This window comes from Talpa occidentalis, unplaced genomic scaffold (genome assembly GCF_014898055.3).
Source record: "Talpa occidentalis isolate TD23 unplaced genomic scaffold, MPIMG_talOcc4v2.1 talOcc4.2, whole genome shotgun sequence".
NCBI classification, from domain to species: domain Eukaryota; kingdom Metazoa; phylum Chordata; class Mammalia; order Eulipotyphla; family Talpidae; genus Talpa; species Talpa occidentalis.
Window position 1 is genome coordinate 31,513,171 of NW_023602073.1, and position 14,449 is coordinate 31,527,619.

General features: G+C 49.7%; 1 protein-coding gene across 1 annotated transcript; it reads right to left on the minus strand.

The window, feature by feature from the left end:
* Positions 1-5,678: 5,678 nt before the first annotated feature.
* Positions 5,679-14,246, minus strand: LOC119251159 (olfactory receptor 14A16-like). Its single transcript, XM_037518612.1, has 3 exons — positions 13,559-14,246; positions 6,189-6,431; positions 5,679-5,707 (listed from the first exon to the last, which is right to left on the minus strand). Exons 1-2 carry the CDS (start codon positions 14,244-14,246, stop codon positions 6,190-6,192), a joined length of 930 nt encoding a protein of 309 aa, XP_037374509.1. The 3' UTR covers positions 5,679-5,707; position 6,189.
* Positions 14,247-14,449: the final 203 nt, after the last annotated feature.

Genomic DNA, 14,449 nt, shown 5'->3' on the forward strand with positions numbered 1-14,449 from the left:
TGTACCCCAGTTCTTGTATAAAAAAAATATAAATCTTTATTTATTTAAAAAAAAAAAAAGTGTGAGAGTCTGCGGCCTCCTAAACTCCCCAAGGAAAATGCCTTGGGGGGTCTGAGGCTGTATTGGATTGGGGTGTCTCTTTCTGTTGCTGGGTTTGTAGGTTTTGTGTATTTTAGACACTCACCTTGTCAGGTGTGTGATGTGCACAATTTTCTCCCAGTGCAAGGGCCCATTTTGGGGATGGCTTTTCTGAGGCACAAAAGCTCTCTAGTGTGGGAGGGCCCACTTGTTCCTACGTGCTCTTCTTCCCTGGTCCTTGGTGTTGTGTCCCCAAGTTCATCTGTGGGGTGAGTGTGCAATGAGCAGCCCCTGTGTGTTCTTGCTGGTATTTTAAGGGTTTGTCTAATGCAAATTTTTAATCCATTCCAAATTGTTCTAATAAGAAGGAAAATAGAATCCAAACTGTTGCCACTTGTGAGAAGGGACCAATCAAGAGACTGGACAGAGCAAAAAGGTGAGGGAGGGAGAGAAAAGGCCTCTCACCTCTGCTGGGAATTGGCGTGGAGACGTCTTCAGACACTAACAACAGGACAATCACAGGATGGAGCAACCTCATCCGGGTATTTATCCCAGATGCGCAGAATCTACAGTGCAGCCCACGTACACCTGTGTTCCCAGCAGCACCATCCACCGCAGCCGGCCATGGCCCAACCCAAGTGCTGTGGACAGAAGAGTGAATAAAGAATGTGGATCCATACTCCATGCAATACTATACAGCTATTGAAAATGTCCTTAGGGACCAAAGTGGACCTTAAGGTGGGTATGCTAGTGAAATAAGTCTAAAAGTGAAAGGCATTGGCTGATATCACCTATCTGTGGATTATAACATAAAAAGTCAATAATAAAAAAAAATAGAGTGGCAAATGGCAAAGGAAATGTTGGACTGAGTGCAAAAATTTGCTCTTTACCAGACAGAACAGGGAAGGAGAGTAGGAGTGTGGACGGAGGGGCCGAGCACTGCAGGGCATTTAGTAGATTCTGAGTGGACACTGGTGCATGTGGGGGAGTGAAAAGTGACCCACGGTGAAAACAGTAAAAAGTCTAATTGAGTCTTCACCTTGATAAGAACAAATAACAAATTAACGTGATTTTGCGATGAAACACTCATGGTAAACATCCCTTCTCAACAGACACTTACTGGATTTGTTAAAGGAAAAATAGAAAATACATCCATAGGAATCTGACCACGGAATGACGTCATATCCCGAGGGGATGGGGACTGTGACCTCATACTATCACTGAAATGAATATTACTTTGAGTGATTTTCTAGCTCAGGTTTCATTCTGAAATTTGAATGGACGAGTCATGTCTTGTGATTAACTACATTTTATTATTATAAATAGTTTCATGGGGCCTCCCCGGTGGCGCAGCGGTTGAGCGCTGGGTTGCGAAGCTGGCGAAGCTGCCCGCAGAGTCTGCGGCGCCGGTTCGATCCCCTGGCTGCTCCCCGGCCACCAGAGGAGGGTCCCACATGGCGCGCAGACCTCTCCTGCCGCCCGCTGCTCCCCTCAGCAGTGTACTTCGGTCCTTCTGCCTGCTCTGCTCCCCGCTCTGGCTCTGGTGAATTCTCTCACCCTCCCGCGCTTCTGACTGTACCCAGTGCATGTATAAACAAAAACAAACAAACAAACAAACAAATAAATAAATAAGCATGCCTCTATTAAAAAAAAATATATAGTTTCATGGACAAAATGTGCTCATCGGTCAGGAAAGTTTGGAGACACAGTGACCTGCTCCCGGAGAGGAGGACTGTCACCCCCAGTTCACGTTCTCAGTGTTAGGGAACAGTGTGAGAACCTCTGGCATGCAGTGCAGATGTAGGATTATAAAAAAAATTGCAAATATGCCATGCTGTAGTAGAATAAAAGTGAACTTAAGTGTAATCTACATGAAAACGGAGAAGAAGACCTGGTACAGGTTGAAGATAGGATCCGGAAAACTAAGAAAATTAAAAATAAATGCAACAATTAAAAATTATAAATTTTTAAGTAGAAATGTAGCTCTTCAAAGACAATTCATATAACTACTTATGAAAACACCACATTGAGGGAGTGCAGTCACATTGGCATCAAAACAGGCATCATAGAAATTAATATTCCATCCATTCCAGTTTTCAGTTATAGATTCCTACCAACCAAGGAAGCTTCCATCCTTCCACCTCTGGCAGAGTCAAGTGTGGTTTCCCTTTCTCCTTTGAGCTGGAAAAGGAACTTCTCCTAGACGAAGATGCCCGTGAGGAATCGTGAGGGATGGGGGGCCTCACTCTCTGTCTCCCCTGCCATTAATGAGGACAAGGCCCTCTGTGGAGACACACACAGACTGTGGGAACCGAGCCCCAGGACTGAGGTCCCATGGCCATGTGGTCCTGAGGACAGACCCCTTTACCACTGCTTCATGTTATGTAAATGTTGGTGAATGTGAGTTCTAGAACATTCTTTCTACACCAAATACAAGTTTTTAACCACCAGGTGGATTCAGGAAGGGCTTGGAGAAAGGATTGCAGTATTTAGGAAAACAGGAGTAGAGTGAGGATTATGAGAATATGAATTTGTGACAAGGGAATAATCCTAATGCAAGAAATCTATGCTTTTAAATGATGACATGTAAGAGTTAGGGGGAAAAGCTGAATTAATTAGGTGTTATAATTTTAGATTGTGATATTTCACATCTTGGAGTACTGGCCATTTATGAGTCTCCCCACAGCCGTCATCAAGGCTTTGTTTCTCAAACTGTATATGACGGGATTAAAGGTGGGGGCACAATGGTCTAGAACATAGAAATTACCAGGTTAGACATGGACAGGGTGCCTGTGGTCAGCTTCAGAAAAGCAAAGCATCCAGTGGAGACAAACAGCACCACAACCAGCAGGTGGGGAAGGCAGGTGGAGTAGGCCTTGGCCTTACCTTCTGTGGATGGGATCTTCCCGACAGCAGAGAAGATGTGGACATAGGAAATGACGATGAAAATGAAACAGCAGATAATCAACACCACATTAATGAGAATGGGGACAATTTTGTTGATTAAATTTCCTGAGCAGGAAATAGCCAATAACTGGGGGACGTCACAGAAGAACGGGTGGACCACGTTGAACCCACAGTAGGACAATGAAAAGGTGCCAGCTGTGTTCATCACAGCATAGAGACCCCCACCCAACCAGAACACAGCTGTCAGCTGCACACACCTGTCCCTGCTCACGATGACGTCACAGTGCAGAGGGTGGCAGATGGCAGCATAGCGATCAAGGCTGATCACCGTGAGCAGGTACATCTCTGTACCTACAGATATAATCATCATGAAGACTTGGATGACACAGCCCGGGAAGGAGATGGAGCTGCTGTGCCTCAGAGAGTTGGTGATGGACTTGGGGACCGTGGTTGAGATGAGGCAGAGGTCCGTGAAGGACAGACTCCTCAGGAAGAAGTACATGGGGGTGTGGAGGTGCCGGTCCAGGGTCGTGATGATGCAGATGAGCCCGTTCCCCAGCAGGGCACAGAGGTAGACCAGGGAGAAGAGCAGCGGGTGCAAGAAGCCCATGGTCCCCTGGGTGGGGAACCCCAGGAGGATGAATTCTGTCACGGCCGTGAGATTGGTCACCTCTGGAGACATCAACTGTATAAATAAAAAAGAGGAAGAAAACATTGTCAATCTTCTAATATTGAACACAAAATGGGTTATCAACATATAAGAAGCATGCAATCTAGTCATGATTTATCATTATCTAAGCAAATTCATATTTTACTCATGTGAATGTGCTATTGATGTTTTGTTAAAACATGTGTCTGCAAATTTGAGAAGAAATGAAAATTTTAAATGACCATGATAAAACCTGAATATCAGGTCTCTCAGTGAACTGAATTGACAGACCACCAGTGCCCAGTCATTCCCAGGCCCGCGGCCCCACGGCGCCCCCTCCTGCGCAGGCCCCAGTGTCTCTGCCCACCACACCTCCCAGAGATTGTCCAGGGCACAGCCCCAGAGGACACATGACCATGCCCAGGCCCTCCCCACCCTAGAGAGCCCGTCTCTGCTCCCCTGGTCTGGGGAGACTCCACAGTGACAGGTGTTCAAGGAGATGGGGTGTGCAGGTCCCTGTTTTCCTGCTCCTCAGGACCCGACACTGTCCTGGAACTGAATGATCCGGGCTCAGAGTCCCCGTGTGGCGTGTCCTGACGCCTCCTCAGTCAGATTCCTGCCCCTGTGGCTTCACTGCTGACTCCTGGTCTGTCACCTCGCTCCTCATCTCCCTGTACCTGACTCCCCCTCATCTGAGGACTCAGAGACCAAGTTTCCTGCAGTCTCCTCCTGGGTCACACCCACACGTCCCTCCTGCAGGATGGGCTCGTCCACCCCAGATCCCTCCCGGCCCCTCTGTCCCCCTCAGACTCATGTCCTAGGCCTTGTGTCCCCAGGTCCACCTGTGTGTGTTGGGGGGTGTCCAGTAGGGCTTCCCCTGTGTTCTCTTTCGTGTCTTATGGTTTTGTATCTTACCCAGACTTTAATCTATAAAAATGCTCTACGTAAGTAATTCTAGGGGCAACACAGATCCAAGCCACACTGAGTTGTCACCTATGAGAAGGGAACAATCAAGAGACTGGACACAACAAGAGGTGAGGGAAGGAGAAAAATGGCCTCTCATCCCTGCTGGGAAAATGGTGTGCAGGTGTCTTCAGACAATAGCAACAGGACAACCACAGGATGGATCAAACCTCATCCGGGTATCTGTCCCAGATGTGCAGACTCTTTGCTGGAGAACAAACACTGCATGAAGGTGACGGCACGATGAAGCCTGTGGGAAAAGTCCCCTTCCCAGCACACTCGGTGCATTGGTTCAAAGGGCAAATAGAAAACATACGGGTAGGATCTGACTGGGGAAGGGCGTGACGTCCAGGCAGTGGAGACCGTGGCCCCGTCCCTGCCTGCAGGTGGTGATCCTGGCGAGCATTGAGCGGCTGCTCAGGCCACACTGGGCTGGATCTTGAGCGAGCGACTCCCGGGCCATGTGATCGGAAACCTGGAGTGGACTCGAGCTCGTGGCCAACGTGCCTTTTCATTTCGACGCTGCTCTCCTGGACTGATGACGGTAGAGCCACCGGGAGAGTGTGGGACACGGTGACCTGCCCCCGGAGAAAGGGCGTGAGGGGCAGAACATCACCCAGCTCAGTCCTCAGGGTTGGGGAAACGCTGCAAGAACCTCGGCCATGCAGCGCGAATGCCGTGGAGAGACAGAAGTCGACGACACCGCCGTGCTCTCCTCACAGGATGTTGAAACAAGGAACGACACAGTTCCCAGCACAGACGGACAGTGACTGCGAGAGTTTTCTGCAGAAAGTGGGGAAGCAGACTTGCCGCCGCACATCGAGGGGCAACCTGGAAACCGAGGGGAGCTGACAAGGACCCCCAGAGCAGCCCACGGCTCCAAAGTCATAAATGTGAAAACCAGAAACGTGGCTCTTCACAGCCCTGCGTTTTCCTAAGAGCTATTTTATTTTCAAATACTCCAGCCAGGCAGTGGAGAGACTCTGAATCCAAACAGGACGTGATGGAAATGAACACTCCCGTCAGCCGCAGGCTTCAAGTGTCAATTCAAATTCCCTAAATATCCTCCATCCGCCCATCTCTGGCAGATTCAGGAGGAGATTCCTTGTCCTTTTGAACAGAAACATGAATGTGTCTTAGAGGAAGATGCTCCTGTAGGAATGGTGAGGGGTGGGGGACCCCCCTCAGCTGTCTCCCCTCCCCTCCACAGGGACGGGGCCCTCAAGGGAGACGCACACAGGCTGTGGGAACCGATTGCCCAGAACTGGGGTCCCGTGACCGTGTGCTCCCGAGGACAGAACCCCTTTACCACGGCTTGGTTTCATAAATGTTGGTGATGTGTGAGTTCTAGAACGTTCTTTCTACACCAAATACATGTTTTTAACTGTGAGCTGGATTCAGTTTATGAACATCACACAGGGAGAGGTTTGGCAAAGGATTGCATTGTTTTAGGAAAAGGAGCACATTGACAATATGAGAATATGAATTTGCGACAAAAGAAAAATCCTAATGGGAAGCATCTTTACTTTGTGAATGATGAATGTAGAGTTACAGGGAAACTGAATAAATGCGGGTGAATAATTGATGATACCTTATTTGTTGGAGAATTGGCCTTTTATCACTCTTCCCACAGCCGTCTTCAAGGCTTTATTCCTCAGACTGTATATGATGGGATTAAAGGTGGGGGGCAACATCGTGTAAAACATAGAAATGACCAGGTCAGACATGGATGGAGTATCTGAAATCGGCTTCAGATAAGCAAAGAATCCAGTACAGAGAAATAACATCACAACCAGCAGGTGGGGCAGGCACGTGGAGTAGACTTTTGCCTTACCTTCTGTGGATGGGATCTTCCTGACAGCAGAGAAGATGTGGACATAGGAAATGATGATGAAAATGAAATAGCAGATACTCAACACTACACCAATGAGAATGGGGACAAGTTCACTCATTAAATTTCCTGAGCAAGAAATAGCCAGTAGTTGGGGGACATCACAGAAAAACTGGTGGACCACGTTGGACCCACAGAAGGACAAGGAGAAGGTTCCAGCTGTGTTTATCAAACCGACAAGACCCCCACCCAGCCAGGACACAGCTGTCAGCTGCACACACCTGACCCTGCTCATGATGACCTCATAGTGCAGGGGTTGGCAGATGGCAGCATAGCGGTCAAGGCTCATCACCGTGAGCAGGGTCAGCTCTGCTCCTGCTGAAAATACTATTAAAAAGAACTGGACGACACAGCCCGGGAAGGAGATGGAGCTGCTGTGCCTCAGAGAGTTGGCAATGGACTTGGGGATTGTGGCTGAGATGAGGCAGAGGTCCAAGAAGGACAGACTCCTCAGGAAGAAGTACATGGGGGTGTGGAGGTGCTGGTCCAGGGTCGTGATAAGGATGATGAGCCCGTTCCCCAGCAGGGCGTACATGTAAATCAAAGAGAAGAGCAGCGGATGCAAGAAGGCCATGGTTCCATGGGTGGGGAATCCCAGGTGGATAAATTCTGTCACGGCCGTGAGATTGGTCACCCCTGGAGGCATCATCTGTATTGAGAAAGGTGAAGGGAAGAAAATGTCAAAATCTTCCAAGATGGAATATATGGGTTATCATATTGGTAATAATTCAATATATTTTCTACGTAATTACTCCTTCTACCTCCTATTGAGTCAAAAATCATTATCTGCATAGACCTCATTATTCAGCCCATATATTTCCATCATGTGAATGTGCCATTACTACATTTTCTAAATAAGTCCTGAAAATGGGTGAAAACTGAAACATTTCAACTCTCCCCTAAAAAATTTGAAAAATTGAAAATCTCATATCTGTCAACATACTCAGCTGACAATCACCCCTCCGTACAACCCCAGCCCCGCTGCTCCCGCCTCCTGCCTAGGCCCCAGCGTCTCCGCCCAGCACACCTCCCAGAGGTTGTCCAGGCACAGTCCCAGAGGACACGTGACCATGCCCAGCACCTCCCCACCCTAGAGAGCCCGTCCCTGCTCCTCCAGCACAGCCCTGGTCTGGGGAGGCCCCACAGTGACAGCTGTGCAGGGAGATGGGGTGTGCGGGTCCCTGTTTTCCTGCTGCCCAGCACCCAACACTGTCCTGGAACTGAATGATCTGGGCTCAGCGCGCCCATGCAGCGTGTCCTGACGCCTCCTCTGTCAGATTCCTGTGGCCTCACTGCTGACTCCTGGTCTGTCCCCTCGTTTCCTCATCTCCCTGCCCCTGACTCCCCACATCTGAGGACTCAGAGACCACATTTCCCACAGAGTCTCCTCCTGGGTCACACCCACACGTCCCTCCTGCAGGATGGGCTCATCCACCCCCGGGTCCCTCCCCGGCCCCTCTGTCCCCCTCTCAGACTCATGCACATCTGTGCAGGGAGGAGGCTGCTCCGGGGCTGAGCCGGATGGTCTGTGTGTGTGGCTGTCCCTGCCGGTCACAGGGACCCGGGTCCCCCGGGTGCAGGTTTGTTCCTCACCCCAGGCCTGTGCATGAGTGGGGACATCTGGACATGGGGCAGCCCTGCCCTCTCTCCTTCCCCCAATCTTACCCTCCCCCCCTCTGTGGGGTGACGGAGGGTCAGGCCCTGGGGAGGCAGGGTCACATAGTAACATAAAATAAGTGCAACACATTGGTGGCATCTTCCTAATAATTTTACAAAAACAGGAAAATAAATCAGAATATGAGGTGGTCCAAGATGTAGACACCTTGTGACTGATATGAAATATCTCTGTCATGATGACAGAAGCTCTGACATATTCTGTTCTTGTGCAGTATCGTCATGACCTCAGACTGGTGGAGTTGGGAAAAACCCCAAGTCCATGTCTGTGAAGAGACAGGAGTCCACACCCTTCTTCTCTCGTGCCAGAGCCTAAACAGTGAACAATGTTGCGTGGACGTGACATAATTTATATTTGACACTTAATGTCTGTCATAACGTGTAGGCAAAAGGCATAACATTCTGATTTTTAACAATAAATATTATATTAACTTTCCCCTGGAATTTTTTCATCACATTGTAATTCCATTTATTGTTGTGCTTTTATATAGTGCCCAAAACAACTCAGTGTGCTGAATGCTCAAATGTCAGTTATGAAGCAATAATCGCCACATATCCGATGCATTACAATGTTCTGTTCAATCCTTTGAACTCTTTAAATTAAAGGAGAGTATATTTCCTCTCGTTGAGACTCATCCAGCATGATAAGGCAGTGGGGCACTGAGAAACTTGTGCACTTTCAGAATTTAATAGTTTTCATGATTTATAAAACAAATATTTTATTTACTGTGCCTTCTCAGATCTAAAATGAAGCTTGAAATCTAAAAACAGTCAAGTCTGAATGATTCCCATTCCGAAAACTATTTAAGAACAGAATACCTGCTGTCTGGGGGGAAGTTCTTGCTGCCGTGTTAAGTCTCTATCCTGAGGTTGTCCCCATGGCATGGACAGAGGGCGTCCCGGCCTCTCACTCCATGGCCGGGGGTGTGGGGACGCCTCTGAGCGCTCACAGGATGTTGCACCCTGTCTTGCTGCCGCCTCATGGACAGAGCAGGGCCTCAGGGCTGGGCTATTTGAGCTCCGGAGCTGGTGTCCGCGTGTTGGATACTGTCCAGATTCCAGCCCTCAGGGACCTTCCTCCAGAGGGAAAGTGTGTGTTTACTTGACTGTGTTAATTGGAGCATCCTGCAGTGCATCTCAGCGAGTAATTATCACACTCGGTGTGTAGATGTGATTTTGTGTCTGGCTCACGCCTCTATGAAGTGAATAGACAAATCCTCATTTCCAGGTTCCATTCCCCACCTGTCGTGTCCACTGTGGTGGGCACCATCAGCAATAAAGTTGCCCTGAGTCCTGTCTAGACAGCTGGACAGTCGCCTGTCACCCACCGTGTGCCCTTCATGGAGAGGCCATGGGGATGGATGTGAGGGGGGATGTGGAAAGGCGTGAGACGAGAGGGAACTGAAATGGAGAGAGGCAGGAGGGAGCCAAGGGAGGGGAGTGGGGCAGAAAGACAATGGACGTCCAGCACAAGTGAGTGACCACGGGGTTCACCAGCCCTTTGGGAAGAGAAACTTCACTCGTCTCTGAAATTGTGTATCCTGCAGTTCTTTTCCACCACAGCACCTGTCACTGCACTTACATTAGAATTGTCCTTTTGTTGGGATAATTTGCTTCTAATCTTGTAGGAAATTGTAGGTTTCTGCTCATGGTGTCATATACTTAGGTTTGCTGCATGACGATGGTGACATCACACATGGAAACAGGCATTTCTCTGTTTGAGTTTACTCTTCTGTAGGGTGTGGGGCAGGACCTGCTTCACTCTGCTGTGTGTGTCTGTCTGCTTTTCCCAGCACCATTTCCCCATTTCCCTGCTCCAGTGCCTGCTCTGGCTCCTCTGTCGTAGAGTCACTGTCCATCCTGATGAGGGTGGGTTCCTGGGCCCTCATTATATTCCAGTGGCTGGCCTATCTGTTTTTGTCCCAGAACCATGCTATTTTAACTATTAGAGCTTTATTATACAGTCTTAAGTCTGAAAGCGTGCTTCCTCCTTTCTTATTCATTTTTTCAAAACCCGGGAATCGGGGTCAACACATGACTGCCCGTGGGGGATCCTGCCTCTGGGCACTGTGACCCACGATGCTCTGGACCCCCGAGACCACCCAGGAGATGACACCCACATCCTCCTGCACTGCCTGCGTGGTAGGGCAGGCGGGGTCAGCGCTGAGTGGGCTGTCCTTTAGGACTCAGGGAGAAGGTCGTTGGGGGCTGGATGGGCTGAGGTGCTGCTCGCAGGGGTCGGGGAATCCTGAGTCCTCACTTCAACTCTTCTGGTTGAAACTCCTCAGCCTATGAAGAGAATGGTTAGTCCTTCCTGCTCATCCTGCTGAGAAAGGCTTCTCAGCCCAGGAGCACAATCCCCACATTTAATCTCTCTGGACACAGACTCAAGTCTGTCCACCGTGTGGACCCCGGTGTCCAGCACACGCTGAGGGAAGGTGACATGATGGAAAGTGTGGGCTGAGTGTGAGGAGCTGAAGCATCATCATTGGCAGCTCCCCGATGCGTGTTCGCCTTTGACTGAAATGTGGGTATTTGTGCCCAAAGGGCTCTGCGAGGTGGATGCGGCCCCGAGGACATCTCGGGGGTGGGGGGAGGTCAGGGGCCATCCAATCAGAGCCCAGGCTGGCCGAGGCCAGGGTGAGGGACACACACTGCCCAGCGTGGATGGCCGTGGCCTCAGACGTGAGGGCGCCTGGCGCTTCTCCCAAATCCAGGGATCCCCGTGGTCGCCTTTAGGGGAACATACACTGTGGCACCGTCTGACCACCAGTGCTCCTGCATGTCACCCCCTCAGAATCGGGGTCAACACATGATACCCTGGGGGATCCTGCCTCTGGGCACTGTGACCCCTGATGCTCTGGACCCCTGAGACCACCTGGGTGATGACACCAACATCCTCCTGCTCTGCCTGAAGGCTAGGGGCAGGCGGGGTCAGCGCCGGGTGTCCTTTAGGCCTCAGGGAGAAGGTTGTTGGGGGCTGGAGGAGCTGGGGTGCTGCTCACCGGGGTTGGGAGGATCCTGCGTCCTCACTTAAACCCTTCTGGTTGAAATTCCTCAGCCAATGAAGAGAATGGTTTTTCCTTCCTGCTCATCCCAGCTGAGAAAAGCTTCTCAGCCCAGGAGCACATTCCCTACATTTAAGTCTCTCTGGACACAGATTCGAGTCTGTCCACCGTGTGGACCCTGGTGTCCAGCACACGCTGAGGGAAGGTGACATGATGGAAAGTGTGGGCTGAGTGTGAGGAGCTGAAGCGTCGTCATCGGCAGCTCTCGGAGATCCCAGGAAGCAGGACAGAGTCCGCCCAGCTTATTAGACGTTAATGCTGAATAATGACATGATCACGCCCTGGACTCTGCTGGCCCCGCAGGATGAGCCCATCCCGGGATGTGAACAAACACATCCGTGTGGGGGTCAGGATGCGCCAGCGAGCTCGGAGCAGGGTCTGGAGCTGAATCCATCTGCCCGCGACTCTGCAGGCACCGGCGTGTCCTCCTTAGAGACTGTCTGCGTTGGCCTTGGCCCGGGTCTCTACTGGGGTGCTGCTCCCTGTTGTGGTGGGGACACACGTGTGTGGATGGACACTCGCCCTTGTCAGGAGTGTGGGTGCACATGGCTTCTCCCTGCGCAGGGCCTGTACTCACAGCGGTTTCTGAGGCCCAGGAGCGCTCTAGTGTGGGGGGGCTACTTGTTTATTACCCTTGGGGTTCCCTGTCCTTGAATTGTGGAAGCAGGAGGGTGTCCATGCGGGTGTTCCCCGGGAGTGTGAGGGGGGCACCGCACACACAGAGGGGCAGAAATGGAACCCCAAAACAATACAGCAAAGACGTGACAAATGGCAATTATTAACATGACCCCACGTCACCCCACTCGGGAGATCAAATCCTCTTCTCAACAGAGTCTAGAGGCTTCGCTCAAAGCCAAGACAGAAAGTGTGTAAGGGCCATGGCCCAAGAGTGTCGGAGGCCCAGGAGGGAGACACCTGCCATCAGGGTCTTTCATGGAAAGATGAGCAACTTGAGAGACTTCCCCACACAGATTTTATTCTGAAATCTCAATGAACTCGGTCTGGCGGTTAACATGCATTTTAAGGAATGTTAAAAAACATACATTTCATAAGAGAAATATTGTCTGGACTGAGTCTGTTATGATCCATCAGGCCTGTTTGGAGACACAGTGTCCTGCTGCAGAGAGGACACGTGAGGGAGGAGCCTGCCCCCAGCTCATGTTCTCAGGGTGGGTGAGCAGCCGAGAGGCCCCGGCGTTTACAGCACAGAAGCTGCCGGAGAATAAAAATTTACAGATATTGCCGTGCTTTACTTTACATGATGTAGAAAGTGACCCAATCCCAGACGTACCAGAAAGTGGAGAAGAAGACCTGGTGCAGGATATCAACAGACAACTCTGAGAACCCCAAAAATGGGAACCCCTAAAAATAAACACAACAGCAACAAGTGTCTTAAAAATTATAAAACTTAAAAGACGAAACATAGTTCTTCAAAAGTAATTCACATTAAAAAAAACCACACTCTCAAGGTGCTGTAACCAGATCAGAACACCGTATAAATGAACATCAAGTATAGGCTCAATCATAGAGTCAGATTCTTTCAGAAACTTCCATCCGTCTCCGGGAGATTTACGTCAAATGTAATTTCTGCTTGACCTTTGAGCAGAAACATGAATGTCTCTGAGAGGAAGTTGCCCCATCAGGAATCGGGAAGTGTGGGGCCCACGCAACTGTCTCCCCTCCCTCCACAGGGAAGGGCCTCAGGGGAGACACACACAGGCTGTGGGAACCGAGCCCCAAGACTGTGGTCCCATGACCCTGTGCTCCCGATGAGAGACCCCTTACCACTGTTGGATTTCCTGAAAATGTTGGTGATGTGTGAGTTCTAGAAAATGCTTTCATATACCAGCAGTAACATTTAAAGAACAGAATTCATATCATGTATGTCACATAGATGGGTGTTTTGGAAATGGCTGCCTTATTTTAGGAAATAGAGATTTGAAGACTAGAACAATGTTAAAATTTGCAAAGGAAATCTGTAATGAAAAGTCTTATTTTACTTTAAAATGGTGACTGCTAATAGTTAGAGGGAAAATCTAAATCACTGAGGGGTCCATAAATGTAGATGGTGTAATTAATTAATGAAAACAATGATACCTCACATGCTGGTGTACTGGCCCTTCATCAGTCTCCCCATAGCCGACTTCATGGCTTGGTTCCTCAGACTGTATATGATGGGATTAAAGGTGGGGGGCACCACCGTGTAGAACATAGAAATGACCAGGTCAGACACAGATGGGGTTTCTGAGGTCGGCTTCAGATAAGCAAAGCTTCCAGCAGAGAGAAACAGCACCACAACCAGCAGGTGGGGAAGGCAGGTGGCCTTACCTTCTGTGGATGGGATCTTCCTGACAGCAGAGAAGATGTGGACATAGGAAATGATGACGAAAATAAAACAGCAGATACTCAACACTGAAGTAATGAGAATGGGGACAAGTTCATTGATTAAATTTCCTGAGCAGGAAATAGCCATTAACTGGGGGACATCACAGAAGAATTGGTGGACCACACTGGACCCACAGAAGGACAAGGAGAAGGTTCCAGCTGTGTGCATCACAGCATAGAGACCCCCACCCAGCCAGGACACAGCTGTCAGCTGCACACACCTGTCCCTGCTCATGATGACATCATAGTGCAGAGGGTGGCAGATGGCAGCATAGCGGTCAAAGCTCATCACCGTGAGCAGGTACATCTCTGTACCTACAGATATAATCATCATGAAGACCTGGAAGACACAGCCCGCGAAGGAGATGGAGTTGCTGTGCCTCAGAGAGTTGGCAATGGACTTGGGGACCGTGGTTGTGATGAGGCAGAGGTCCGTGAAGGACAGACTCCTCAGGAAGAAGTACATGGGGGTGTGGAGGTGCCGGTCCAGGGTGGTGATGAGGACGATGAGCCCGTTCCCCAGCAGGGCGCACAGGTAGACCAGGGAGAAGAGGAGTGGGTGCAAGATGCCTATGGTCCCCTGGGTGGGGAACCCCAGGAGGACGAATTCTGTCACGGCCGTGAGATTCATCCTCCCTGGAACCATGATCTTTATAAAAAAATAAAGAGGAAGAAAACATTGTCATATCTCCCAATATTGAACACAAAATGGGTTATCAACCCATAATAATCATGCAATCTATTTATGCTTTATTGTTATCTGAGCAAATTCATATTTTATCTCATGTGAATGTGCTATTGATGTATTGTCCAAACATGTGTCCATAAATTGGT

Excerpts from the sequence above, each read along its gene's own strand:
- LOC119251159 (XM_037518612.1), bottom strand. The coding sequence starts at position 14,246 with ATGAATCTCACGGCCGTGACAGAATTCGTCCTCCTGGGGTTCCCCACC. Across the intron at positions 6,432-13,558 it reads GAAGATCCCATCCACAGAAG|GTAAGGCAAAAGTCTACTCC; the intron begins GTAAGGCCACCT and ends CATCCACAGAAG.